Source organism: Podarcis cretensis, assembly GCF_951804945.1.
Source record: "Podarcis cretensis genome assembly, chromosome: 10".
Lineage (NCBI taxonomy): Eukaryota > Metazoa > Chordata > Lepidosauria > Squamata > Lacertidae > Podarcis > Podarcis cretensis.
This window is the reverse complement of record NC_137179.1, coordinates 69,889,133-69,916,951: the sequence shown is the minus strand read 5'-3', so window position 1 is coordinate 69,916,951 and position 27,819 is coordinate 69,889,133. Positions and strand designations below refer to the sequence as shown.

The window sequence follows — 27,819 nt, the reverse complement described above, 5'->3', positions numbered from 1 at the left end:
GAGCTGGTGCTGAATTTACATTGAACTTTTGAGATGGCAGATTGACAATTCAGTATTTTATAATATCAAACTTCCACTTTTTCATTTTATACATTTACAAGTGCGGCATTTTTTTTATAGTATACATATACAAAATGTTGCAGTGAGGAGTGCTTCTGTTCAGGGTTCCAACTACATGACTTCATTCACACAAACACACACCCTTGGTTATTGCAACCCTGCTCCTCCATCCATGCCCACGGGGTATGCTCATAGCTATCAACGTTTCCCTTTTTTAAAGGGAAATTCCCTTATTCCGAATAGGATTCCTTGCAAGAAGAGGGAAAAGTTGATAGCTATGGGTATGCTTATTTCCCCTGTTTCAAGTATTCCCCCCCCCCCCACACATCTCTTTCCCCTGCATGGGGTGGGGTTTTGTTGGGTGTGTTGGGTGAACGTACCACTGCTCAGTCCTAGCTACGTTGATTTTTAAATGTTTCTCCATTGATTTATGTGTATAATTCTCTCTTCTGTCCACTGGGACACTGAAAAATATATTAACAGTGTGAACTAGGAAGTCACCTAGTTTTTAAGCCGGGTTTCGGCGCATACGCAGAAGTGCTGAATCGCGATACGCACATGCACAGATGCGCTCCTGCGGGTTGCGAATGTGCTTCCCGCATGGATCACATTTGCAACCCAAGTGTCCACTGTATAAGAGAACAAGGGAGGTGTTCATGGTGATTTCCGGCACCTCATTTTCCTAGAAAAGTAGCACTTGCAGACCATAAGGTGATTCTTTCTACTCCACATTTTTCTGTCTTCCTGTTCCAGCCACCTGACTGACTAAGTTGTCAATTCCCCCCTCTCAACTTTCTGTGCCCCATAGCCATCAAGGAGCTGGGGTTTTTTATCTTCAGACTTTTTGTACCTGTGTGTCCTTTCTCAGCTGGTACTTCTCTCTTGTGTCTCAGTGGTACAGTTCTGTTTACATTAGCGCAAGGGTGGGAAGAGTCAAATCAGAATTAATATTGGCATATAGATACACACCCAAGGTATAAAACGGTTTCCTCCAAAATTGAACTGGTTCCCCCAACAGCGACAATGTCTAGATTGTTTTCCAACGGTTTTATACTCCCAACAATTGGTTTCCTGCTCATCAGTGGGTATGACAATTAGAATTTTGTTTCTGATGGTGCCTGTGGGGTGGAAAGAAGCAAATTAAAAATGGCTCAGCTTTTGTAAGTTGCTTTTGAGTTCGCCTTTTGGGAGAAGAGGACGAATAAATATTAATATCAAAAACAAAGTAAAAAACGCCTTCCCCCAGCACTCTCCCAAAATTTCAAGTTATGTTAGGAGTTGACTGTCACTATGCAGTTGTCTTCTGTTGACTAGATATGTAGCTACTGCTTAATTTGTCGCTGCCATAAGGTATAGCAATATTGATGGAGCCAGTCAAATGGAAGGTAAAGGTAAAGGGACCCCTGACCATTAGGTCCAGTCGTGGCCGACTCTGGGGTTGCAGAGCTCATCTTGCTTTATTGGCCAAGGGAGCCGGCGTACAGCTTCCGGGTCATGTGGCCAGCATGACTAAGCCGCATCTGGCAAACCAGAGCAGCGCACGGAAACGCCGTTTACCTTCCCGCTGGAGCGGTACCTATTTATCTACTTGCACTGCATACTTAAACTGACCATGCCTATTGAGGCCTCAGTTCTACCTTCCTGTAAAAGGGACTGCATTTCTTTCTTTTAGCAGATCTGTTTCAGGGCAATAGGGCCCCCCCCCATGCTTCTATCTTTACTGATGATTTTAAAAATTGGGTAGGAAAGTGTCCCTTACCATTAGCTCCCGACTGCGTAGTCCATTTGTATTGATTACATAATGATCCTTGTCTTCTTTTTCCTGTGACGGAATAGACGTGTTAAGAGTTAGTGAGGGATATGGGTTTCTTTTAAGTAGCTGGTAAGGTTGAGTGATATATCAATACATCATCCAAAACCGGTTTGAAGTCCATATCGTGATATCAGTTTCTTGATTTTTGACCTGGCAATATATCGCGAATCATAGCGTTTGTGGGCTATGCAAAAATCACAATGTGGGAAAAACCAGGAAGCCATCTTGCTCTGCATAGCTCCATCCTTATTTCAGACCTTGCGATATATCGCCATATTCACAATGTTTATCTGGTGATATATCTCGCGATGTTGAAAACCAGATATCACCCAGCCTTAGTAGTAGGCGCTGGTCCCATTAGGGCAAGTGGGGTGCTGCCACACCACAGAGGCGGGTTTAAGGGAGCCCAACCGGTTCACCTGCCAAGCCAAAAGGGTGCCACAAAGGGCACCTCAACAATGACAAACAATGGGAGGTGGGAGGTGGAGGGGGCACTAAGTTTTGGTGTGGCAGAGGGCATCACTGAAATTTTAAAGCCCAAGTCGGCCACTGCCCACCACCTTTAGTCTGCACTCAGGAAGTCCCTTCCTGCCTTCTTTATATCCGGTCCAGGAGATGGCTCAGGTTCAAACTCGTCTGTCTCTGTGCTGTCCCATGTAAAATTCAGCAGGGAGGAACATGGGGGCAAAATGTAGAATGTATTGGCTCTGCCTACGGCGCCACCTACTGTTGGCCTCCCTGCTTTTCACCCTATCAGCCCTAGCCAACACAGCACTTAAAGTATAAGTTTGTTTGTAGTTTTGCCAAACTGACCTCAGTAATTCAGTTTGAGATTCTACTCACAACAGGAATTACTTTTATTTCAACCAAATCTGTCTCCAGGCCAAGTTACTCTGGATGGAGGGATGGTCTTAGAAACCTACCTATATGCAAATGTACAGCTATGGTTTCTAATATGAACGAAAGGTAAGACATTTGCCCAAGTGAAGAGCAGTTACTGCAGCATTTTTCTTACCATATTGGGCTTGTACTTTGGTGCGCTGAGCTCCAGGTCCTTTTTTAGCAATATGTATAAAACTGCATCATGGACGGTGAGGAAAAACATGGACGGCTTAATTTCATCATCAAAAAATCCACATCTTTCCAGTTTATCCAGAACGCCATCTGGAGGGGGAAGAAAACAGGTTTCCAAGCCAGGAAAAACGGTTAGTAAAAAATCTCAAGCACAACATTCAAATTTATTTAACATATTTTATTTCAGATTCAGGAACTTGGTAGCAGGCTTCCCAACTCTTCACTTTTAGAAATGTTTCGCTTTGAAACAAACAGAGAGGCAAACCCAGCACCTGACACTGATTGTCAGGAGTTAAGCTGGCAGTAGATTTTGGAACTGGCAATCGGAGAGATGATAGGCAGGGATCTGCCTAAGAAGCTCTAGGTAGATAAGCCTCCACAGGAAGGAAATCTCTTTACACTAACAGTCCAGAGCAGATCAGCTGGTATCTCTCATCATTGCAAAAGATCAGGCTTACTCCTATGAGCGACTAGAAGATTCGGTTTTAATTGCTCATTGTTAGCTGTGCTCTGCCTTTCTACATCAGGCAACATCACCCCAAACTCCACAGGACCTTGGTTTAACATTGATGCCATTTGGTACAAAGCAAGAGTACTCTATGTGACCTAAAGCTTAAAATATAGATTTAAAAAGGTAAAGGACGCCAGACAGTTAAGTCCAGTCACGAACGACTCTGGGGTTGCGGCGCTCATCTTGGTTTACTGGCTGAGGGAGCTGACGTTTGTCCGCAGAGAGTTTTTCTGGGTCATGTGGCGAGCATGAATAAGCCACTTCTTGTGAAACCAGAGCAGCGCACGGAAACGCTGTTTACCTTCCTGCCAAAGCGGTACCTATTTATCTACTTCCACATTGACGTGTTTTCAAGCTGCTAGATTAGCAGGAGCTGGGACCGAGCAACAGGAGCTCACCCCGTCACTGACCTTCTGATCGGCATGCCCTAGGCTCGGTGGTTTAGACCACAGCACCACCCGCGTCCAAAATAGCCTTGTCCTCAGATAGCCTCTGAGGAAATTGTTCTAACTGTACTGTAAGCAGCTGAGATCTATTTCTGGGTAACTATATTTAAGATTCGGGTGCAAGGGCTACACTGTGTTCATCACTCGTACAACTGAAGAAAAAGCACCATGCGTATTTCTGGGAATCATGTGTAAATAAGTACTTTTAGCATTTTAGGGGCAGACTTAAGATAAGAAACAAACTTTGAGCATGCCACTGCTGTTCTTTAAATAATCAAAAATAGAATGGGGTCAACTTACCGTGTGCTCCCACAATATATACATCCACATCAATCCGGACAAATTCTTTCAAAGTCTGTTAAATAAGAAATTTACAGATAGGTTTACGGCAGGATTAACTGTTAAAAGCTTGCTTCTGTCACAAGCTTACTTGGTGACCGTAAGCAAGTCACCACTTCCAAACTTCAGAGTTCCTCCCCACTCTCCCATTCCTGTCTGCAATATTTGGATGGTAGTTCTGGCTTTCCATACAGGATTAATGAAATAACATGCGCAATGTGGTTTGAACACACCAAAGTAATATATCCATGCTGTGTCTTATTGCTACAGTATACAGTTGTACCTTGGATCTCAAACGCTTTGGCTTCCGAACAAATCGGCTCCTGAACTATCGAAACCCAGAAGTGAGTGTTCCAGTTTTCGAATGTTCTTTCGGAAGAAGCATGTCTGATGGGGCTTCCATGGCTTCCGATTGGCTGCAGGAAGCTCCTGCAGCCAATAAGGAGTTGTGTTTTGGTTTTCGAACATTTTGGAAGTCCAATGGACTTCCGGAATGGATTCCATTTGACTTCCAAGGTACGACTGTAGTAATTTTAGGTTGGATTTTCACATTTGTGTTTGACACAGTAATGTCAACTTTTGCCCGTCACTTTCATATGCTTGGTTTCTCACCCCCTCTTACCGCATGGTGAGATCTGACATGTCCTGAAGAATGCAAACAATTGACAGATTTCTAAAACATGCCTGTTCTGTGGCTCTTTAGAGTTACAGGTTTTTGTCCATTGAATGAGCTATGCAGAAAAAAATGTATTTTGTTCCAGCGTGGTATTATGTCAGACTAGGACTTGGGAAGCTCAGGTTGAAATTGTTACTTGGACTAAATTCAGTTGTTTGCCATTTATCAGTCTAACTTATCTCACAGGTTTGTAGTGCGCATTACAAAAAGGGGTACAGAAAAAAAGCAATGTACACTGCACTTTGGGATGCTTAGAATAAGTGTGAGACACAAATGTAATAAAATGAATGAATAATTAGCTTTACACTTGTTGCCTGGAAGATGTACGGAGGACCATTACCTGTCCAAGGACTCTCAAAGCAGAAACGTCAAGAAACGACACTGCTGAGAAATCAAGGATGACGCTGTGTGTGTCGATTTTCGGAACTATGATGTTGGGAGGAAGGTCTGAGTTCCAGTCTATCTGAATCGGCAAATCTTTGGTATATGTGGGCTGGTCCAGTTCTTCAATGCGGTTGTTGTCCAGCTCTTCGTCAGAGTCGCTTATGCCATTAACAGTGCAAATCAAGCCTTTCTGTATCAGAGGAAGAAAATGATCAGAATTCCAATTATTAACGAAAAGATAACTTAGTACACTTGACTGCCGGTTCTACAGGTAACCTGTTGCTGGGCAGGGGGAAACAGGAATGAGAGAGAAATTCTTTAAGATAGTAACGGTTTGTAAATCTTAGAAGAACGTCAGTGAGAAAGAGAAAGCACAGGGCTACTTCAAGTACTCTTTTTGTGTGATTCCTAGGCTCTAAGCCCCAAACTTCATTTTATACCGCTCCCAATGCCTCCTAAAGCTGGTCTATTCTTCAGTCACTTAAGAGTTCCTTCCTTCCTGTTCCTTCATTTCCTCCTTGTTTTCCCTGGTTTTTTTAAATGTCCCTCACCAACTTCCTACATAGTTTCAGAACAGTTGGCAGTATTTTATTTGAGTATACACACACACACACACACACACACAGTGGTATCTCGGGTTACATACGCTTCAGGTTACATACGCTTCAGGTTACAGACTCCCCTAACCCAGAAATAGCGCTTCAGGTTAAGAACTTTGCTTCAGGATATGAACAGAAATCGGGCTCCGGCAGCACGACAGCAGCAGGAGGCCCCATTAGCTAAAGTGGTGCTTCAGGTTAAGAACAGTTTCAGGTTAAGAACGGACCTCCAGAACGAATTAAATACTTAACCCGAGGTACCACTGTATAAACAAAACATTTTTTCCTGGTCATATGACTTAGTAAAAGTACATTTTCCCACCAGCTGAGAACAAACTGGCAGACTTTTTCAGAGTAGTAGGCGATTGGTCTACGTTCCAGATTAGTTAACCTAGAGCAGGGGTCAGCAAACTTTTTCAGCTGGTCCACTGTCCCTCAAACCTTGTGGGGGGCTGGACTATATTTTGAAGAAAACAAAAAATAATGAACAAATTCCTATGCCCCACAAATAACCCAGAGATGCATAAAAGGACACATTCTACTCATGTAAAAAGACGCTGGTTCCCGGACCATCTGCGGGCCGGATTTAGAAGGCGATTGGACCGGATCCGGCCCCCGGACCTTAGTTTGCCTACCCATGACCTAGAACAACCCCAAATAGATTATTCATGAAGGAACGTGATCCTGGACAGAAAAAATGTTGCATACCCCAATCCAAGAGATCTTAGGGTTTGTTTGTTTTTTTTAAAAGAAATCTTAGTTTTAATTCAAAAATATGTCAATTTGTATAGGTTTGTACAGGCACTTTCTTCAACTGTCAGCTTTTTATGATCTCAGGAATGCTCTAAAAACTGCCGCTTTCCATCTCTTATGGTAAAATGGCATTGCTGAACATCTCTGGGGAGAGAACAGCAAAGACCTGGTGAAGAGAGCACAGCAGAGGTTATATTTTCTGAGAATCCTCCGGAAAAACAATCTCTCAAAGGACCTGTTGATGGCATTCTACCATTGAACTGTGGAGAGCGTACTAACTTATGGTCTGTGCGTGTGGTTTGGGAGCTGCACGGCCAGGGAAAAAACAATGCTATCCAGGGTTGTAAAGACTGCAGAGAGAATTATTGGGTGCACTCTTCCCACCTTAGATCAAATCTATGCTGCCAGGTGCCATAAGAAAGCGGCAGAGATAGCATATGATAGTACGCACCCCGGAAATGATCTGTTTCAGCTTCTGCCTTCTGGAAGAAGGTATAGGGTTATAAAGGCCAGGACTAGCCGCCTGAAAAACAGTTTCTACGCTAATGCAATTCTGGTTCTAAACGCAGTATAAGGGGTCTCTGTAGTATAGTGTATTTTAAAATGGGGTTTTAGAGTTTTTTAGGGGTTTTTGAATGTTTTATGTAGTTTTATGTAGTTTTGTGGTAGTTTTATGTAGTTTTGTGGTAGTTTTATGTAGTTTTTCAATTTCGTTGTTCCGCAAGGGACAATGACAATAAAGATATCGTATTGTATTGTATTGTATTGTATTGTATTGTATTGTATCGTATCGTATCGTATCGTATCGTATCGTATCGTATCGTATCGTATCGTATCGTATCATATCACTTAATGGCAGCCTGGCATGTGTCTTACACCTGAGTGTACTGCTAATGCCTACTTGTGTTGAGTATATGTCATATTTGGGAGCCCCCAGTAGCCCCAGTAAGGGACGCAGGTGGCGCTGTGGGTTAAAGCCTCAGCGCCTAGGACTTGCCGATCGAAAGGTCGGCGGTTTGAATCCCCGCGGCGGGGTGCGCTCCCGTTGCTCGGTCCCAGCGCCTGCCAACCTAGCAGTTCAAAAGCACCTCCGGGTGCAAGTAGATAAATAGGGACCGCTTACCAGTGGGAAGGTAAACGGCGTTTCCGTGTGCGACTCTGGCTCGCCAGAGCAGCGATGTCACGCTGGCCACGTGACCCGGAAGTGTCTCCAGACAGCGCTGGCCCCTGGCCTCTTAAGTGAGATGGGCGCACAACCCCAGAGTCTGTCAAGACTGGCCCGTATGGGCAGGGGTACCTTTACCTTTACCTTTAGTAGCCCCAGTGACTTTCAAAAAATGATCTTCAGACTCCTGCAAGGTTTGTGAACTGGGATGAGACACTTGTAAATTCAGTGAGAGGTTAGGGTTAGGATACTTACAGGTGTGACTTGAAGTTCTCCTTTCTTCAGCATCCTTCTGATTTTCCTCAGGGCTTTGTTGCGCTTGCGTAGCACCCTCAGTGGCTTAAACCCAACCTGAAACATTTGATTTGATTCGGCTTGGTTTAGCTTGTTAAATTCACCGCTCTTGCAAGTTCTGAGTGTTACATGCACCTTGTACTCAGCTACGTTAGTCAAAATACAGCGTTATAAATGCGTTCTAACACTGTGACACCAGACGGCACCGTACAGCTGAAATCTCAACTCAAGGCTATTTTCAGTTGTGAGCTTTCCAACCGTTTTTTGCATAGCGTTTTTTTAATAGCTGTGTAGATCTAGCCCTTGGTTCACTGTCCAATATCCAATATTACATGAAATATAATTTCTGTGTTAAGGAATTATCACCCACTGTCTCCAAGATTCCTAGGGGTTCTGGGCACTCACCCAGGGTTTGTGTTCTCTTGGAGAATTGAAACACAGTGGAGACTATTGTAGATTTAAGAAATATGACTTATTCACCCAGTTACTCTGGCAACCTTCCAAATTTCCAGTTTCAGAGCAAGGGGAAAAGAGTTCTCTTGCATTGCCAATGGTCCTCAATGGCCCTGTCTTGTTTCTTAATGGCCCTAGCATGGCCAGGTCGTCTTGCATAGACTATTCCAGGAATTCCTCTGCAGCCTGTATTTCTCCCTTCACATCCCAAATACAGTGGTACCTTGGTTCTCAAAATTAATCTGTTCCGGGAGTCCATTCAACTCCCCAAACCATTCAAAAACCAAGGTGTGACTTCCATTTGGCTGCAGGATGTTCCTTTACTCAAGTGGAAGCCGTGTCGGACATTTGAAAACTGGAACACTTACTTCTGGGTTTGCGGCATTCGGGAGCCAAGCTGTTCAAGAACCAAGGTACCACTGCAATCAAAATCCTACCATTTATTAATTTATATAATTTCAGGGGGTCTCCTCAAATCTATAACAATATGCTTACCGCTGCAATCAATTTGTCCTTGAAGAATTCAATATTAGCAAAGAAGATTGGGGATGGGCATCTGAAAATTTTCACTCCCTCTGGCTCATATATCTAGGTCAAAAATACGCATATTAGTTTAGCACATTGTTTCACAATCAATAGGCAGACACCAACTACTGCAACCAAGAATCAGGTTCTTACATCTCTATAATCCTTCCTGTTTCTGTAGATGTCGCTTCTTCCAACATTAGCCAAAACTGTGCATTTTGGACTGAAAAACAAATAGAAAAATCAAATGAGTTGACTAACACACTGTAAGGGGTATTCATCAGACTTCCATTTCAATAAAGATTCATGCCTTTGATGGGACTTGTAGTCTAACAACTGTAGGCCCATAGGTTCCCCATGTATAGAATGGTATTGTTAAGTTTAAACCAACTTGTGATTCGAGGATCCCCCCCCGCCCGGCTTGGGGATAAGAAAGACATAAGGACACAGTATATTAGGTTAATGGGCTAGATAAGGCCACAACTTTATTGATTACAGCATGTGAGAGGTATTGGCTTAGGCATTGGATAAACAGCAGAGCGTGACTCCACCCCCTCAGGGAGGGGTGAGTCTAAAAAGGGTTAACCGCCAGTCGGGGGAGCCTGTTGATGCAAATACAGTGGTGCCCCGCAAGACGAATGCCTCACAAGACGGAAAACTTGCTAGACGAAAGAGTTTTCCGTTTTGGAGGTGCTTCGCAAAACAAATTTCCTATGGGCTTGCTTCGCAAGACGAAAATGTCTTGCGAGTTCCTGCGGGTTTTTTTTCCTCCCCCCCCCCTTTTTCTAAGCCGCTTATCCACTAAGCCGCTAAGCCGCTAAAAGCCACTAAACCGCTAATAGCGCTAATCCGCTAAGCCGTCAATGGGCTTGCTTTGCAAGACGAAAAAACCGCTAGACGAAGAGACTTGCGGAACGGATTCTTTTCGTCTTGCGAAGCACCACTGTACAACTGTAAGCTCTCCCCTGATGTCACCGGGGGTCGTGCCATGGCCCCCAGCCACCAGCAGGGCATCGGACAGGATCCACGACCTCCGGATTCCTTTAACGGAATACCATAAAATGAAGGGATAGGCGATGGCCACACCCTGCCCTTCCACACACCAACAACATATTCCAATGCCTAACCGCCAATACCAGAAAGTTGTGACGATTTGCTATGAGGTAGGCGAAAAACCAAGCGGCCGGTGCCAATTTGCCAATTGGGTAAAAACTCCTAGCAGGCCCCTTGGGCAACCAAGGCGACCAACCAGTGGTCCATAGCAAGGTCAAGCACGAAGCGATGAACTAAAGGGAAGGGTGGGTGGGTGACCTGTTGAAACCCAGCAGCGCAATGAGGGGAAAGAGCTGCCGCGGCCGCATTTGAGCGGCTAAACCCCGCCCCCAAGGTTCCCTCCGATTGGAAGACTGACCGGGGAGCGTGACGCGGCAGCAATGACGGCAAGCAGGGGCCGGAACGCCCCCTGCAAAGTGTGGGAATGGCTCCAGATCAGTAATTTCCTTGCCCTATGAAACCCTGATAGCTTCCATTCTGTAAGGGGATGTCGTTCTCTTTCTAGCAGTAAGTTCTCCATAGCCTCATCAAATTATAAATTTCTGGATTTTTCTGGGGTGGGGAGTCAGCTAGGATATATGGGTATAAAAGTGATACAGTGGTGCCTCGCAAGACGAAAAGAATCCGTTCCGCGAGTCTCTTCGTCTTGCGGTTTTTTCGTCTTGCGAAGCAACCCTATTAGCGGCTTATGGGATTAGCGCTATTAGCGGCTTAGCGGTTATTAGCGGCAAAGCGGCTAAGCAGCTATTAGAGGCTTAGCGGCTTAGAAAACGGGGGGAAAGCGAAAAAAATTGCAAGACTCGCAAGACGTTTTCGTCTTGCAAAGCAAGCCCATAGAGAAATTCGTCTTGCGAAGTGCCTCGAAAAACGGAAAACCCTTTCGTCTAGCGGGTTTTTCCTCTTGCGAGGCATTCGTCTTGCGGGGCACCACTGTACGTGTTTATGTTTGACCAAGCCTAACGCTTAGAAAGTCCAATGGGGCTTATATTCTCACGTAAATGTACATAGGATTGCAGCATTATGGGAGTTTGGTAGACACTCAATACATCCTGCAGCATTTTACTCTATAAAAATGTTTGCTGTGACGCAAGGGTACCAACTTGTATAAAAAAAAATGGGGAGGCAGCCGTGTCAGGCACAAGCTCTGCAGCTAAGGTGCAGTTCCTTCTGCCGCGGAGCCAGGCTCCGATGAAGGAGCCTGCTGTGGGGGCGCACAAAATTGCGCCTGGGGCCATGGCACCCCCCACGCTATGCCTCCGTCTTCTGGCCGTTAATTTATTTATTTTTTTACCATTTAACTGTACGGATTGCATTTTTAATTATTATTTTTAAATCAATAATTATTACATGAATCTGACAAGTTGGGAAGATGGACTCACAATTGTGCACGGAATATAACAGTGAGGAGTTCGAATCCCACTCCAGCTGCCAACCCGAGATCCAGACCCAGTAAGATGCCAGCAAGGAAGGTCACGATCCAGATAAGCTGAGAAACATAGATAGATATTGAACAATCAGGTATCATGGACACATTTATCTACTTGCACTTTGACGTGCTTTCGAACTGCTAGGTTGGCAGGAGCTGGGACCGAGCAACGGGCGCTCACCCTGTCGTGGGGATTCGAACCGCCGACCTTCCGATTGGCAAATCCAAGCGGCACAGTGGTTTAAACCACAGCGCCACCCGCGCCACCTTAAAACACATGGTTTCCCCCAAAGGCATTCTGGGAACTGTTGCTTACCCCTCACCGCGTGACAGCATCCTAAAGAAACAGCAGCTCCCATGATTCTCTGGAGGAAGCCATGTGCTTTAGGTCTGCATTAAATACACTTCCGACATATGGCGTTGATGCGACCGAAATGCTTCTCTTGGGTTTTGGAGCGTATGGATTGTTGAGCTGCCTCTGTGATAGCGAAGGTTTTGTATGCATGCTGAGCTTGGCCTTCTTATAGATAGGCCTTTTGAAAACTATTGCTCTGACCGTGAAATGCCATATTTTTCGCTCTATAAGACACACTTTTCTCCTCTTAAAAAATAAGGGGAAATGTCTGTGCGTCTTATGGAGCGAATGTGTGGTTGATCGCTGGCTCCCTTTCTGGCTCCGCCCCCTTACCCAGGCCTCCATTGTTGAATGTTCTGCAGAATCTGCAGAACTGTGAGTTGAACCCCATAAAAACAGGATTTTTTCCCTTTGCAAAGTAAGCTCAACAACTTTGAGCTGATCCTCAAAAAAAGGGGCTTTTCCCCTTTGCAAAAGAAGCTGCACAACTCTGAGATGATCCTCAAAAAAACACAGCTTTCCCCCTTTCCTCCTCTAAAAACTAGGTGCGTCTTATGGAGCGAAAAATATGGTGCAGATCATGAATGCATTCCAATTCTATTAACTAAGTGCAGTTGCGTTAAGTGGATGCTATGGATTTGTGAAGCATTTATCCTAACAAATATAAAACAAAGCTCGCTACAAGGGGGCCAATGAGTGCAAATTATTATTATTATTATTATTATTATTATTATTATTACACCGCCCTATACCCAGAGGTCTCAAGAGCATTTCACAGAATAAAATCAAAAGATAAAACCACAAAATACATAATCAAAATAAAAACAACAACCCAATAACCCCACCCCAAAAACCCACATTTTAAAAGGGCATAGGATCCTCACAACATTTATGCCCCTCCCCCCATGTCAGAATTCCTTGTTCTGTCTGGCGAAACTCAAAAGGCAACAACAGTGGTGCCCCGCAAGACGAACGCCTCGCAAGACGGAAAACCCGCTAGACGAAAGGGTTTTCCGTTTTGGAGGCGCTTCGCAAAACGAATTTCCCTATGGGCTTGCTTCGCAAGACGAAATGTCCTGCGGGTCCCCCCCTTCCCCCCCTTTCCCTAAGCCGCTAAGCCGCTTATCAGCTGATCGCTAAAAGCCGCTAAACCGCTAATAGCGCTAATCCGCTAAGCTGTCAATGGGCTTGCTTCGCAAGTCGAAAAAACCGCTATACGAAGAGCCTCACGGAATGGATTAATTTCGTCTTGCGAGGCACCACTGAATTTTCTGAATGACCACCTTTCACAATCAGTTTTAAAGGAGGGATTTCAAGAGTCTTTCACAGCGAGGTTTCTGTTGTTATGGATACTTACGCAGTCGTATCTGTCCTTGCCCCACAAAATCTTGATCTCCTTGAACTGCATCAGCATTCCCTTTAAATTCCCCAGAGCCAAAGCTGCGAGGACTGACTGTCAATGAAAAAACAAAACACACTTCATGGTGGAACCTAGACACATATTTTTAAAAATGCTGTGAAATTGCTTTAGGGAAAAAAGAAAGCTTTTTCGAAAAATATTTGGAATTTGCCATAAGCTCACCATCGCCATCCTAGTGACACATTTGTGTAATGCACTTAAAACACACTTAAAACCTTATATTTGCAGCTGTATAGCTGAGACCCATGTTTAAGGTCAGGTGGGGGGGGGAATAGTGCTGTGTGTACTCAAATGCTGTGACTCCCAGGGTGTTGCTGCTTCTCTCCCCTGTTTCCTCCTTGCTTCCTTTCACCACTATGAAAGGAAACTTCGCTGTGTATAACATAGCTGTCAACTTACAGATTTGAAAATAAGGGACCAGCAGCCTCAAAAATAAGGGATCAGCAGCCAAAATAAGGGATTTTGCTTAGCTTATACAGAAATCCGGCACTGATGGAGCCAAGCTGCTTTTGCTGCAACTGACTTTGTTTTGCAGGGGGTTGGACTAGATGATCCTAAGGATCTACAACTCTGACCAAAGAAGAGTGGCAGACAAAACTGATGAACGACGTCGAGATGGCAAAGCTTACAGGCAAAATTAGAAACCAGGAAGAGGACCTCTTTAATAAAGAATGGGGAAAGTTTATAATTTAGTTGAAAAGCTATTGTAAAGAGTTACATACATTGGTAGGATTGACAGAAATCTTGTAGTAAAAATTTGAACTATGGATGGACAAATGATTTATAAAAATAGAGTTATGAAAGGGATGCAGAGGGGGAAATCACTACATTAAGATTCTGCACTGGTTGGAGGGGATGCTAAGCAGCACATCGGGGCTGCTGTCGTCCTGGTGTGAGGAGTTCCATCGGTCCTTCTCTGCCCGAGAGAGGGGGGAGAGGGAGAGAGACTCTCGCCCACACTGCCCCCGAGCCCGGCATGAGGCGGTTGCGGCGCCGCAGCGGCCGCAGAAGTGCCGCCCTTCTGCATCCCTCCCCATCCCCTCCTCTTCCTCCTCCCTCAGGCTGCCTCCTAAGCCGCTGCCGCCTCCGGCTTCCCCTGGCAGCACGGCGGAAATCTCACAAGAGAGGGGCTGCCTGCCCACCCACCGCCACCCGTCTCCTCACAACGCGCCCCTGAGGGGGAAAAGGGAGAGACAGAGACGCGGCAGTTCATGCTCTCTCTCGCGGCAGAGGCCCCTGAGCCGCTGCTTCCCTCCCAAGCCGGGCGAGCATGAAACCCGGGAAATTTAAGGGACATCATCAATAAGGAACAGCAGCGGGAAATGGCACTGGGATAAGGGAGTTTCCCGCCAAATAAGGGACGGTTGACAGCTATGGTGTGTAATGCATATACTGCAACATGAAATATTCACCATGAGGGGAAAAAATAGCGGCACCAAATATACCTTTCTTTCCCAACTTGCCCGCACTGTTTTCCTCAATCCACGATGAGGAAAGTCCTAAAATATTGAGCAAGGTCAGAATAACCCAACAATACTTTTTTTTTTTTTAATTGGAGATGAGAGGCCTTCTTACACACTTAATTATTCTATAGAAGGGCCTTGATTCTCTCTAAAACCTTGTGATGAGACTAGGTGTTCCATCCGCACCAGAGATTTAAAGTTCATTCCCCCAAAGAATTCTGGGAACTTCAGTTTGTTTGGGGTGCTGGGATTTGTAGCTCTGCAAGGAGTAAACTACAGTCTCTAAGATTCCCGACGGGGTTTGGGGAGGGAACCATGACCACTAAAGCGATATAAATTTGATTTAAATGTATGGTGTAGATATCAAGTAAACCATATAGACCCCAACAGAAACACCTATACAGTGGTACCTCGGGTTATATATGCTTCAGGTTACATACGCTTCAGGTTACAGACTCTGCTAACCCAGAAATAGTGCTTCAGGTTAAGAACTTTGCTTCAGGATAAGAACAGAAATCGTGCTCTGGTGGCGCGGTAGCAGCAGGAGACCCCATTAGCTAAAGTGGTGCTTCAGGTTAAGAACAGTTTCAGGTTAAGAATGGACCTCTGGAATGAATTAAGTACTTAACCTGAGGTACCACTGTACTGTTAGGCAGAGCAAAGCTGCCGCTGCCCCAGGTGGCAGATTTGTGGCATCGAGACATGGCAAATTGCCAGTTATTTTTACTATTACCATTGTTATTGGGAAGTGGGGCGTTGTTTTTATTCTCTAGCTCAGGAAGTGAAAAAATGTGGACCATTTTGGAGCCTTGCTTTCCTGCTGCCAGGTAATTCCTTGCCCAGAAAATTACTTTATGTAGATCTGGGGAATATCGGGCAAGCATGGCGTTAGGTTCCACTGGCGATGCTACAGTTTTTGTTCCGTCCCATTGGAAAGAATGGCATTGTTGGTTGAACGGCTGTTATGCACATAGAAGTCCTTACCTTCTGCAATGGTTCCAGAAGATGACCTATGGCCAAGATGACAATCAAGACAATGACAGCTGAGAGGAGTCCAGCAATCTGCACGAGAAAAGCCCATTGTCAGTCTGCATCCTAAATACTCCTTTCATGAATTCAGTTAGTTCAGGATCTCGTCTTATCCAATACCTACTTGTGTTTTGCCTCCCGTGCTTTCCTGCACACCCGACCTGGACAGCGAAGTGCTTGCAGCAAAACCTTTGAATGCACCGCCAAAGACATTGCCTATTCCAAAGGCGATTAATTCCTTCAAAAACACCAAAAGGATATGTATATATTATGACCAGACAAGGCATTTCGTAAGCTTTCTTTCTCTGGCAATTTATTTATTTTCTTCAAAAGTATTCACATTCCTCTCAATATCCCAGTTTCTTTAAATGTAGAACTGGCATCTGTAGCGATCACTTACCTGGTTAGCATCGATGGGGTAATCATGCTTTATGGAATATACCTTCGCCACGGAAAAGGCCACGGCAAAGCCAACGATCGCAATAGCAAAACCGTCACCCACACAGCTTTCAAAGATACCTACATCTGGTGAAAAAGGAGCCTGAAACCTGAAAGCAAAGGTCAGGGGGTTTAAAAAAGCAGGGCATAAATAGCCTTTGTAGCATGTTAAGAAAGATGTGATATGCTGCCTCCATGTGTGTGTATCACACACAGCACAATCTATAGTGTTTGCAAGTGTGACTGACTTTAATATGGACAGGACAGAGTGAATTGACTCCATTTTTGCTGTCTCTTAATGCAGGTCAATCTGGGACGTGGGTGGCACTGTGGGTTAAACCACAGAGCCTAGGACTTGCTGATCAGAAGGTCAGCGGTTCGAATCCCCGTGACAGGGTGAGCTCCCGTTGCTTGGTCCCAGCTCCTGCCAACCTAGCAGTTCGAAACACATCAAAGTGCAAGTAGATAAATAGGTACCGCTCTGGCAGGAAGGTAAACGGCGTTTCCGTGAGCTGCTCTGGTTCGCCAGAAGCGGTTTAGTCATGCTGGCCACATGACCCGGAAGATGTACGCCGGCTCCCTCGGCCAATAAAGCGAGATGAGCGCCGCAACCCCAGAGTCGGTCACGACTGGACCTAATGGTCAGGGGTCCCTTTACCTTTTTAATGCATGTCAATGAGCCTGAGCTTCCACAGCCACCCCCACCATGAACCAGCACCAGCAGGATTGGAAACAACAGCAGCAGATACGTTCTACGCTATGATAATAATGGCTCTCCCCTCTCCTCCTCCTCAAGGCTGGCTTTTGATATTGCCTTTTCAAGAAATAACTGGAAGGTCCTGAAACGACACTTCCCTTTGTCTCTTTCCTTCCACCCCCCGCTAAGAAGGATATACTTCAGACTCCGTGCGAAAAGAAACAATAGAAACAGTAGTTTGGGTCAGAAAACAAGATGGACCCAGGGAGCAAGACAGAAGAGGAAAGCAGAGCGTCGGGCCCTGTGAGATAACAGTATGCAGTGGTACCTTGGTTCTCAAATGCCTTGGTACTCAATCAACTTGGAACCCAAACACTGCAAACCCGGAAGTGAGTGTTCCAGTTTGCGAACTTTTTTCGGAAACCGAACGTGCTCCGTTTTGAGTGCCACACTTCCATTTTGAGTGTTAGGCTTCTGATTTGAGTGTCACGCTTCCGTTTTGAGTGTTACACTGAGGTCTGTCTGTTTTTGCTATTTCTTTTGCGTTTTTGTTTTTGTGGCTTTTTTGTTTCATTTTTGTGACTGTGTGAAACCCATTTCCGCTACTGATTGATTGATTGATTGATTGATTGTATGACTGCAGTACATTGTTTATTGCTTTCGTTTTATGGATCAATGGTCTCGTTAGACAGTAAAATTCATGTTAAATGGCTGTTTTAGGGGTTGTTTTTAAAAGCCTGGAATGGATTAATCCGTTTTGCATTACTTTCTATGGGAAAGCAAGCCTTGGTTTTGGAACGCTTTGGTTTTGGAACAGACTTCCGGAACGGATTAAGTTTGCGAACCAAGGTACCACTGTAATGCATTTGGGGGGGCGGGGCTGGCTGTCACCCTCTGGAGATCCTGTGTGGGAGCAAATAGGCTTTGGCTGTTTACTAAACTGCTTAAGTTGTGCCTCCAGATAACCTCAGTCTGTTTCTTTGAAAATAAACCCCAAGACTAGAAAGCCTCCAGAGACTTCCTTCTGAAGAATACCATTGGAGACGGTGAAATTTTTTGTTCCGAAGGTGACTGGTCATCTTAATACCTCCCATCAAACTCATGGATGATCGGCTTACAGCTCATAGCTCAGGACCCATTTACAAAGCATTTAACTGTCCTTTGACCATCCTTCTATATTTGGGTCAAGGTGTGGTAAATAAGTTCCCCACAACTATGCTTGGAATGAAAAGCTTTTTATCTTAAATTTGTGACACTACCATTCCATAGTTATCAACCTTTCTCTTTTCTTGCGAGGAATCCTATTCAGAATAAGGGAATTTCCCTTAAAAAAAGGGGAAAGTTGACAGCTATGCCATTCCCATTCAAGAATACTTACCCCTTTTCAAGCTTTCCAACAGTGTCTACCTGGAATTTCCCTTTGAAATCAAAACCATAGGATAACCCAGTTGCGATGACAGTCTGGAAAGAAGCAAAGTAGCCAGCATAAGATTTCAGCATAAGATTTCAGCATAAGATTCTCAGCAAGCAAGTGGACATATCTTCCATTTACTAAACCTTTGCCATAATACTTGCCTCCATATTGTCATATTTATCTTAGCTACTTACATTTATATTAGCTGATTACACCTGAGGCTCCAGAAATAAAGAGTTCATTAAAATGGCCAAACAAGCCCAGGTATATTGAAATGGCGAGGGGGGCTGGCACCTTGTTGTAGTCCATCACAATAATAACAGTTTTTGCGATGACCTTGTCAAAAATATTGTAACACAGGGCAGAATTCAGTGTCGCACCATGACAAATGTTCCATCTGCTTTGTGCATCCCAAGCCCCCTGTGGCAATTTTGGGTTGTTTGGAGGGGAGAGTGGGATAAGCTTTGTCGCACAAACAGAAGTCCTTGCACAGGGCTAAACCTATCTTGTTTGCTAAACCTACCTTGTTAACTATAAAGGTAAAGGTACCCCTGACCATTAGGTCCAGTCGCAGAAGACTCTGGGGTTGCGGCGCTCATCTCGCTTTACTGGCCGAGGGAGCCAGCGTTTGTCCGCAGACAGCTTCAGGGTCATGTGGCCAACATGACTAAGCAGCTTCTGGCGAAACCAGAGCAGTGCACGGAAACACCGTTTACCTTCCCGCCAGAGTGGTACCAATTTATCTACTTGCACTTGACGTGCTTTCGAACTGCTAGGTGGGCAGGAGCTGGGACCGAACAATGGGATGCTCACCCCGTCATGGGGATTAGAACTGCCGACCTGCCGATCGGCAAGCCCTAGGCTCTGTGGTTTAGACCACAGCGCCACCCATGTCCCATCTTGTTAACTATAGTGTGATGCAATTTTAAATGAGCTGTATTTCCTCATAAAAGACAACCTGATACACTAGGAAAACACCAACCAAAGAGGATTATAGGTGGCTCTTTTTTTCTTTCCTTCTTTTTGTATAACAATATTATGTACCTCGAGCTGAACAGAAGTATAACGATTTGCATCAGTATGTAAAACCAGCCGTGTAAACCATGGGTAGGCAAACTAAGGCCCAGGGGCCGGATCTGGACCAATTGCCTTCTAAATCTGGCCCACGGACGGTCCGGGAATCAACGTGTTTTTACATGAGTAGAATGTGTCCTTTTATTTAAAATGCATCTTTGGGTTATTTGTGGAGCATAGGAATTCGTTCTTGTTTCTCCTCCTCCCCCCCCCCCCCGGAAAAAAAATATAGTCCGGCCCCTCACAAAGTCTGAGGGATAGTGGACCGGCCCCTGGCTGAAAAAGTTGGCTGACCCCTGGTGTAAACAAACAAACAAACAAATAACTCTTGGCTCCCCCTCCTTTTTAAAAAACAACAAAAACAGAGAGAGAGAAACAGTTACCACAATGAGTTCAATGGGGATAGGAGCTGGGAGCTTGGTTTTGTAACGTTCATTCAATTCTTTCACGAAAAACACAATGACCAAGATAATCAGCGAAGTGACAAGGTCTGCAATGTTCGTTTTTGTAATCTGCTCGAATATACCTTTCAGCGTCTGTTGCACACAGAAAAAAAAACAACAACAACCATGATGCAGGAAAGGGTTATGGTAATTTACTTTAGCAATTGTATGACTTGTTTCAAGCACTACTAAGGTAGTAATGATACTGGATGCCTCAGAGTCCATCACTTATAGGCGGTGGAAGGAGGAATAAAGAATACTGCACTGAGCTGCTTGGAGGAAACTGTATATAATATATAAATTCATATTGCAAACGTTGGGCTGGGGACCCTGACCGTTAGGTCCAGTCGTGACCGACTCGGGGGTTGCGGCGCTCATCTCGCTTTATTGGCCGAGGGAGCCAGCATACAGCTTCCGGGTCATGTGGCCAGCATGACTAAGCTGCTTCTGGCGAACCAGAGCAGCGCACGGAAACGCCGTTTACCTTCCCACCAGAGCTGTTCCTATTTATCTACTTGCACATGGTGTGCTTTCAAACTGCTAGGTTGGCAGGAGCAGGGGCTAAGCAACGGGAGCTCATCCTGTCGCGGGGATTCAAACCGCTGACCTTCTGATCACCAAATCCTAGGCTCTGTGGTTTAACCCACAGGCTGAGCAAAAAGGAGCTTGCAAGGGCTGGAGACAAGTTTTTTAACTGCAAAAAGTCACCAGGGTATTTAAAAGCCTTTCTTGTGATTACTTCTCAAATACCTCACAATAGCTAGAGAAAGTGGTGGCACTCCCAAGGGATAATCAGGTGTGGGTCAGAAACACTCACCCATATAATTCCCAAAGGTATATTATATCCAGGAACCGTCAGCTGAAAGATGAATTTCAGTTGGGACACGACAACATGGATGGCTGCAGCTGTTGTGAATCCGCTTATTAAGGATTGGGATAAATAGATAACAATGAAGCCGACTCTCAACACACCCAACAGCAGCTGGAAGAGACATAAAGAAACAAACACTGCTTTTATGAGAGCAGAACAGAAAAGAAACATTATGGGATTTTTATTATTTTTACCTATAGTGGTCTCCTTACATCATCACACTCCCTCATGTGGGGCTAGGTGCTGCCACCCCCATGAGAACACCCTGTGCTGGCTTCACAGTCACACTGAAATGCTCCCTCCCTGATCTGTTGTCCAACTGCATGCTGGGAACTTAAAACCAGAAAAAGTGTCAAAGCAATACAAAAGACATAAAATGCTCACCCAGTAAAATATTCCTAAGAACAAGTCCTGTCCTTCTGCCCACTAAAAGATAAGCACTACCTTTGGAGGCAACCTAATTAACCAAAGACCCAGGTAAACAAAACAAAAAATCTTAACCTGGTGCCTAAAGACGGACAAGGATGGTGCCAGGCGGGTCTACTTGGGAATATCATTCCGCAAATGGAGAGGCCACCATTGAAAAGACCTCTTCTCTTATGGTCCACTAGGTGGCGCATCGGAAGATGGCTGACAATAACATCTCTCCGACCCACACGAGGTAATTTGGAGGCTATGATGGGGGTAATTAGCCTCCTTAACCCCACCAGGATTGTGGTGGGGACGGCCCTTGCCTGCTGTGCCCTATACCACCCCCGAATTTGTGGGGGTGGGGGCACTAGGCACAAAGCCCTCCTGTGGGATTTTCGGCACTCCTTGACGCCGTCCCTGATTCGCGCCGCTGGTTGCAATGATCTTTAAAAGAAACAATTTGGACGAGATTAATTGCACATACATCAAGGAAAAAGGGGAGTAAAGGATGCTGACAGAAGAGATCTCTGATAACAAGACAACAATAAAATACGAGAAGATACATCAAGATATGATATGATAAATGACTGAGGGGGGATGGGGAAAAAACCTGCCTTTCCCTTTTCTATGTGATTTAACAAGAATCCCCTCCCCTAATGAGTCAGAAATTAAGGACTTAAGCTGTGGATTTAAGGCTGTGTGGAGATAAACTTTCGATCCAAAGCAATGTTTCAAGATGAAGCTGGAAAGCTAAGAGTTTTGGAGTGACACAGTCAGTAAAAATGCCGTCGCCATTTTGTGAGGCATTGTTGGAGCTCTTGGGTCTGGGAGGAGGAGAAAGAGAGAAATAGAGTTGTTTACATATCGTGAATCAACTTCTCGGTGGGACAAGAGCGACAAATGCCAAAATTTACGATGGAAAGAGTGATGTTATCTACGAAGGAGATATATGGAAACCATCTGGACTTAGTGGAGGAACGGGAAATCCACACAGGAATATTATACTTGCTATCGGCTTAAGGAGACTAACAGAAGAGATCGTAAAGGAAAAAGAGAAATTATATGAACAAGATATGATGTGGCAACACCAAGATAAGACTGGATAGAATTATGAACTTTGTTTGGACTGATTGGGACTGATTTGGACATTAACGCAGTAGTAAGAAGATGATTTGAATCCCCCTTTGGATCTTGAAGTATGGGTTCCCCCAACAAAATTTAAAAATTTGGCTTTGTAATTTGGAATTTATATGATGTGATTTAATTTGATGTGATTGGCCAGTTAATAAAAATTATTTAAAAAAGAAAAGAAAAGACCTGTTCTCATATGGTCACCATCCACACCTCCCTTGGGTGAGGCATGTGAAGAAGAACTTCTGAAGAAGACCTCAGAGTTCAGGCTGGTTCATATGGGGAGAGGTGGTCCTTAAAGTATTATGGTCCGTAACTATATAGGGCTTTCCATCCATTGGAACAACGGCCCATGAACTGACTCATGTCAGGTGCAAAGGGAGCATCTGGGCATTAGAGTGACCTGTGTCGCTGGCCCTTTTCAACAGTGTGCCTACTTTCTTCTCGCAGAACACTGTGGAGTGATTTTGTGGCATGATCCAATGCTTTGATGGATTGGAGCATCAGGGATGGATAAACAGATGAAGACAAGAGTTGCAGATATTGCTTGGAAAGACTTACCTGAAAGATGCCTGCAAGCATAGTCACCGATGCGGCCACCACGACTCTCTTCTGATTTATCTCATCCATCAATGTACTGTTTGCTAGTGTGCTGTTACTCACTGGATCTGGGACTATTCGTATAACGGCGCCTCCTACCATCAAGCTTAGGACAGGAAAAGGACCTGTGTGGACATTGTTAGCATTGTAAGAGGTTAAGCTTAAAAGATCCTATCAATAAGAGAAACTTGCACCATGCACTCTTAAGTGTGTGAGCACAGAGTAAATAGGATTAGAACCCCCCTCTGTTCATTAAAGAGTTCTTCAGCCATTCAGATCACACTATGTTCTTCATCCTGAATTTTGTTTTCTGGGTAACCTCTTGATAGTTCAACAAAGAAGCCAATTACCTCAAACAGAGATGGGGAGCTGTTGGGTCACCAAGGTGCTGTTGACTCCAACTCCCATCAAGCCCAGCCAACGTGGCTAATAGTCAGAGATGATGTGAGTTGTAGTCCAGCAACATCTGGAGGGCAAAGTTTCCCCACCCTTGACCTAGAGCAGTGTTTCCCAAACTTGGGTCTCCAGCTGTTTTTGGACTACAACTCCCATCATCCCTAGCTAGCAGGACCAGTGGTCAGGGATGATGGGGACTGTAGTCCAAAAACAGATGGCAGCCCAAGTTTGGGAAACACTGACCTAGAGGAATGGTGGGCTCTCCTCCACTGGAGGTCTTCCAGCAGAGGCTGGACAGCCATTTTAAATAATTTTCTGCTTTGAGATTTCTTTCATTAAGTGGGAAGTTGGACTAGATGACTCACAAGGCCCCCTCCACTTCTATGATTCTATAACAAGGTTGCTGATAAAAATCCACTGCATTTTAATTGTGGCTGGAAACAAATGCCTCTCTCTCCCTCCCTCTCTCTCTGTGTGTGTCTGTGTCCCACTGATGTGCAGACAGATCACATCAATGGGACTGACTTACGTAGGCCTCTGTGTGAGTAGGCCTTTGGTCAAATCACCTCTGACTGAGTGATCTAAGGTACATGAGAGAGCCTTTCTGGTGCGCATGCTCTATGAGAAAAAGGAGCTCTCCCCTTAAGTGGTAGGAAATGCATTGTAGACATGGAATATTTCCCATCATGAAAGTACAGTGGTGCCCCGCAAGACGAATGCCTCGCTAGACGAAAAACGCGCAAGACGAAAGGGTTTTTCATTTCTTGAGTTGCTTTGCAAGATGAATTTCCCTATGGGCTTGCTTCGCAAGACGAAAACATCTTGCGGGTTTGCTTCCTTTTTCTTAAAGCCGTTAATACCCGGGGAATCCGTGCTCCGCAAGACGAAAAAATCGCAAGACGAAGCAACTCATGGAACAAATTAATTTCGTCTTGCGAGGCACCACTGTAGATGGAACATTATTGGCTCCATGCACATAACTCTGAATTACAATCCTATTCTTTACCTGTTCCATGTTTCTTTCTGCGATCACCCTGCTCCTAAATATTTATGCTGACATATCTGCATGTGATTCTATCAAAATATCACCATGGTGGTATAGCATCTTGTTTTATGGTATTGTGCCAGTAGCACTATTGGCTCCCTTATCACACAATGTACTGGAGCAGCCGTTCTTAGAAGTGATGCGTAGCTACAGTATGTTGTATTGGAAGAAGTCTAGGTAAGGTGAATTAAAATCTTGGAGAAGGTGGCACTGTGCCAAGGTCCCTTGGGATGCAGTTCAACTTACCAACCGATATATGTCTGGAAGAGCCGAAGAAAAAATATATAATCACTGGGAAAAAGGCTGCATAGAGTCCGTAGCCTGGAGGAATATTTACCAGCAAAGCAAATGCTAGACCTAAAATTAGAGAGAAGAAAAAGTGCATCACCTTGGAGAATATGATTGCATGTAGGGGAGAGGTGAGCAGTTGGCTACCTTCCAGAACTCCAACTCCCATAACCCCTCACCAGCATGGTCAGTGGTCAGGGATGATGGGAGATGTAGTCGAGCTGAACATCTGAAGAGCCATGGATTCCCAACCAATGATATAGAGGCACCTCTAATATGAAAAGAAATGATGTGCTATTTATGAAAGAATTGAAAATATTTACCTTGTAGAACAGCTACGAGCCCCGTGCTAATTCCCGAAACAATGTCGCTGAGAATCCAGTCTTTGAAGCGGTAGGCAGGTAGCCAGGAGATGACAGGAAACAAATTAAAAGCTACTTTCTTTGCTTTTTGTGGAGTGCAGCTGAAAAGAGAATGATTGAATCATGCAAAAGTTAAACTACTGATGTCCCCAGCTGGGTCTAATAAAAGGATGAAAATGTTTTTAACAGAAAAAATGTTTGCTACTAAGATGATGATACCTTTTTCATCAGGAAACTCTAAGCAGAGGCAAAGAACCTGCAAATACCCAAACTTTGTTTGAAGACAGTAAATTATGCCCTTCATCATTTCTCTGATGAAAATAGAAACGTCTAATTCAACAACAACAACATCAACAACAACATTTATTATTTATACCCTGCCCATCTCACTGGGTTTCCCCAGCCACTCTGGGTGGCTTCCAACATATTTAAAAACATGATAACACATTAAACATTAACTATCCAGGGCTGCCTTCAGATGTCTTCAAAAGGTTGTATAGTTACTTATCCCCTTGGCTCCGGGGTCACATAACTTCCTACCCTCAAACGTTTCTCTGATGAAAATACAAAAGTCCTAAGGAAAAGCGGGACATTTCAGGATCAAATCAGAAACCGGGATAGCTTCTGTAAATCCGGGACTGTCCCTGGAAAACAGGGACACTTGGAGGGTCTGCAAGTCCAAACCCACTTACCTGGGAGGGAGTAAGCCTCATTGAACTCAGGAAGTCTTACATACTATGGTTAGAATTGCACTGTTATGGCTCCATAGACTGGTGTTTTTATTGTGGTATTATTCAGCAACACATTCTTAACACGATACCAGTGCATTTGTAGTGCATTTGTAGGTCTGGGGCCTGCTTGTTTGTTGATCTCTTAAAACCTTCCTATGTTGTTCTCGGGTTCAAATATTTCCAGAGTGGTTTACTATAAGGAGTGCTCAGGGAGGGCAGAAACTTCTGATAGCGCAGAAGGGGCCGATAGCTCGCTTGATCTTGGTTTTTTGATCTTGGTTTTCTGTCAGCTCCTTCTGCGTTGCCATCTGCCCATGGGCAATGGCTAAATCAAACGTACACACCTCTGCTTAGCTGTGAAATGAATGTGGCTTGAGGTTTCCTTTCAGACCAATGCTGGTTTGAGAGAAAAAGTACCAAGCAGCATGGCAGCATTTAAGAAACTACAGGTTAGCTCTGGGCAACACCGTGTTTACATGCACCGGCAGTGCAGCCAGAGTAGTAACTGGCAATGTTGTACACAGCCAAAGATTCAGGCACCAGCCCAGCCAGCTTCTGAACAAGGAAATGTAGTGGAAATCTCTTGTCTTTCATCTCAGGTGGCAAAGGGTCCTGGGCCAGCCCTGAAATGTAGGGATAATATTATATAGTGGTACAGTGGTGCCTTGCAAGACGAAATTAATTTGTTCCGCGAGTCTCTTCGTCTTGCGGTTTTTTCGTTTTGCGAAGCACGGCTATTAGCGACTTAGCGGATTAGTGCTATTAGCGGCTTAGTGGCTTAGCAGCTATTAGCGGCTTAGCGGCTATTGGCGGCTTAGCAGCTTAGAAAAAGGGGGGGGGGAGGAAAAAAACTCGCAAGAACTTGCAAGACGTTTCGTCTTGTGAAGCAAGCCCATAGGGAAATTCGTCTTGCGAAGCACCTCAAAAGACGGAAAACTCTTTCGTCTAGCGAGTTTTTCGTCTTGCGAGGCATTCGTCTTGCGGGGCACCACTGTACCTCAGGTTATAGATGCTTCAAGTTACATATGCTTCAGGTTACAGACTCCGCTAACCCAGAAATATTACCTCAGGTTAAGAACTTTGCTTCAGGATGAGAACAGAAATCGTGCAGCGGCAGCAGGAGGCCCCATTAGCTAAAGTGGTACCTTAGGTTAAGAACAGTTTCAGGTTAAGAATGGATCTCTAGAACGAATTAAGTTCTTAACCAGAGGTACCACTGTATTGTCTCCCATACTGTTCAGGATTGGTCTTGCCTCCTTGTTTGGATGGGTCACAGAGCATTATGCGAACGGGATTGATTTGAGTAGCAGTTTGGTTGTGTGCATTGAACTAGGTAAAGGTAAAGGGACCCCTGACCATTAGGTCCAGTTTTGACTGACTCTGGGGTTGCAGCGCTCATCTCGCTTTATTGGCTGAGGGAACCGGTGTACAGCTTCCGGGTCATGTGGCCAGCATGACTAAGACGCTTCTGGCGAACCAGAGCAGCACACGGAAATGCCGCTTACCTTCCCACCGGAGCAGTACCTATTTATCTACTTGCACTTTGACGTGCTTTTGAGCTGCTAGGTTGGCAGGAGCAGGGACCGAGCAATGGGAGCTCACCCCATCACGGGGATTCGAACCGCCGACCTTCTGATCGGCAAGTCCTAGGCTCTGTGGTTTAACCCACAGCGCCACCCGTGTCCCTTGTGCATTGAAATACTCAGAGAATTAAGACGAGTCCTACAAGCTGGTGGTTCTTTCATGTTTTCTCCTTTAACATGCCATAATGTTCTTTCTTGTTTTCTCCTTTAACATGCTACATGCAGGACCCAGTGGGGAACAAATAATTGAAAATCTTTTCGGAAACCAGCTGAAAATCTTACCAAGAGGATAGAAAATCCTGAAGAATTACCCCATGGCACTATTATTATTATTATCCATGTTTACAAAAGAACGTCTCTTACCTAAAGCATAATCTGAGATGGTCCACAAAGTTTTTATGGTATCTGGGCACTTTCTGATGCTCCTCATCAAATGCCAGGTCTGAGTACAGTGGCCGAGCCACAACATACTGGTTGCCCACAGGTTCCACCATGTC

At 44.8% G+C, this 27,819-nt stretch overlaps 1 protein-coding gene across 1 annotated transcript; it reads right to left on the bottom strand.

The window, feature by feature from the left end:
- Positions 1–579: 579 nt before the first annotated feature.
- Positions 580–27,819, bottom strand: SLC26A3 (solute carrier family 26 member 3). The gene is made up of 20 exons (XM_079993654.1): positions 27,686–27,819; positions 24,970–25,109; positions 24,605–24,715; positions 22,879–23,042; positions 20,722–20,886; positions 19,845–19,997; positions 18,352–18,434; positions 16,239–16,386; positions 15,963–16,076; positions 15,794–15,871; positions 13,284–13,379; positions 11,525–11,631; positions 9,246–9,315; positions 9,063–9,155; positions 8,076–8,171; positions 5,260–5,493; positions 4,205–4,259; positions 2,889–3,037; positions 1,820–1,882; positions 580–1,178 (listed from the first exon to the last, which is right to left on the bottom strand). The coding sequence occupies exons 1-20, from the start codon at positions 27,814–27,816 to the stop codon at positions 1,155–1,157; spliced, it is 2,274 nt and encodes a 757-aa protein (XP_079849780.1). The 5' UTR covers positions 27,817–27,819; the 3' UTR covers positions 580–1,154.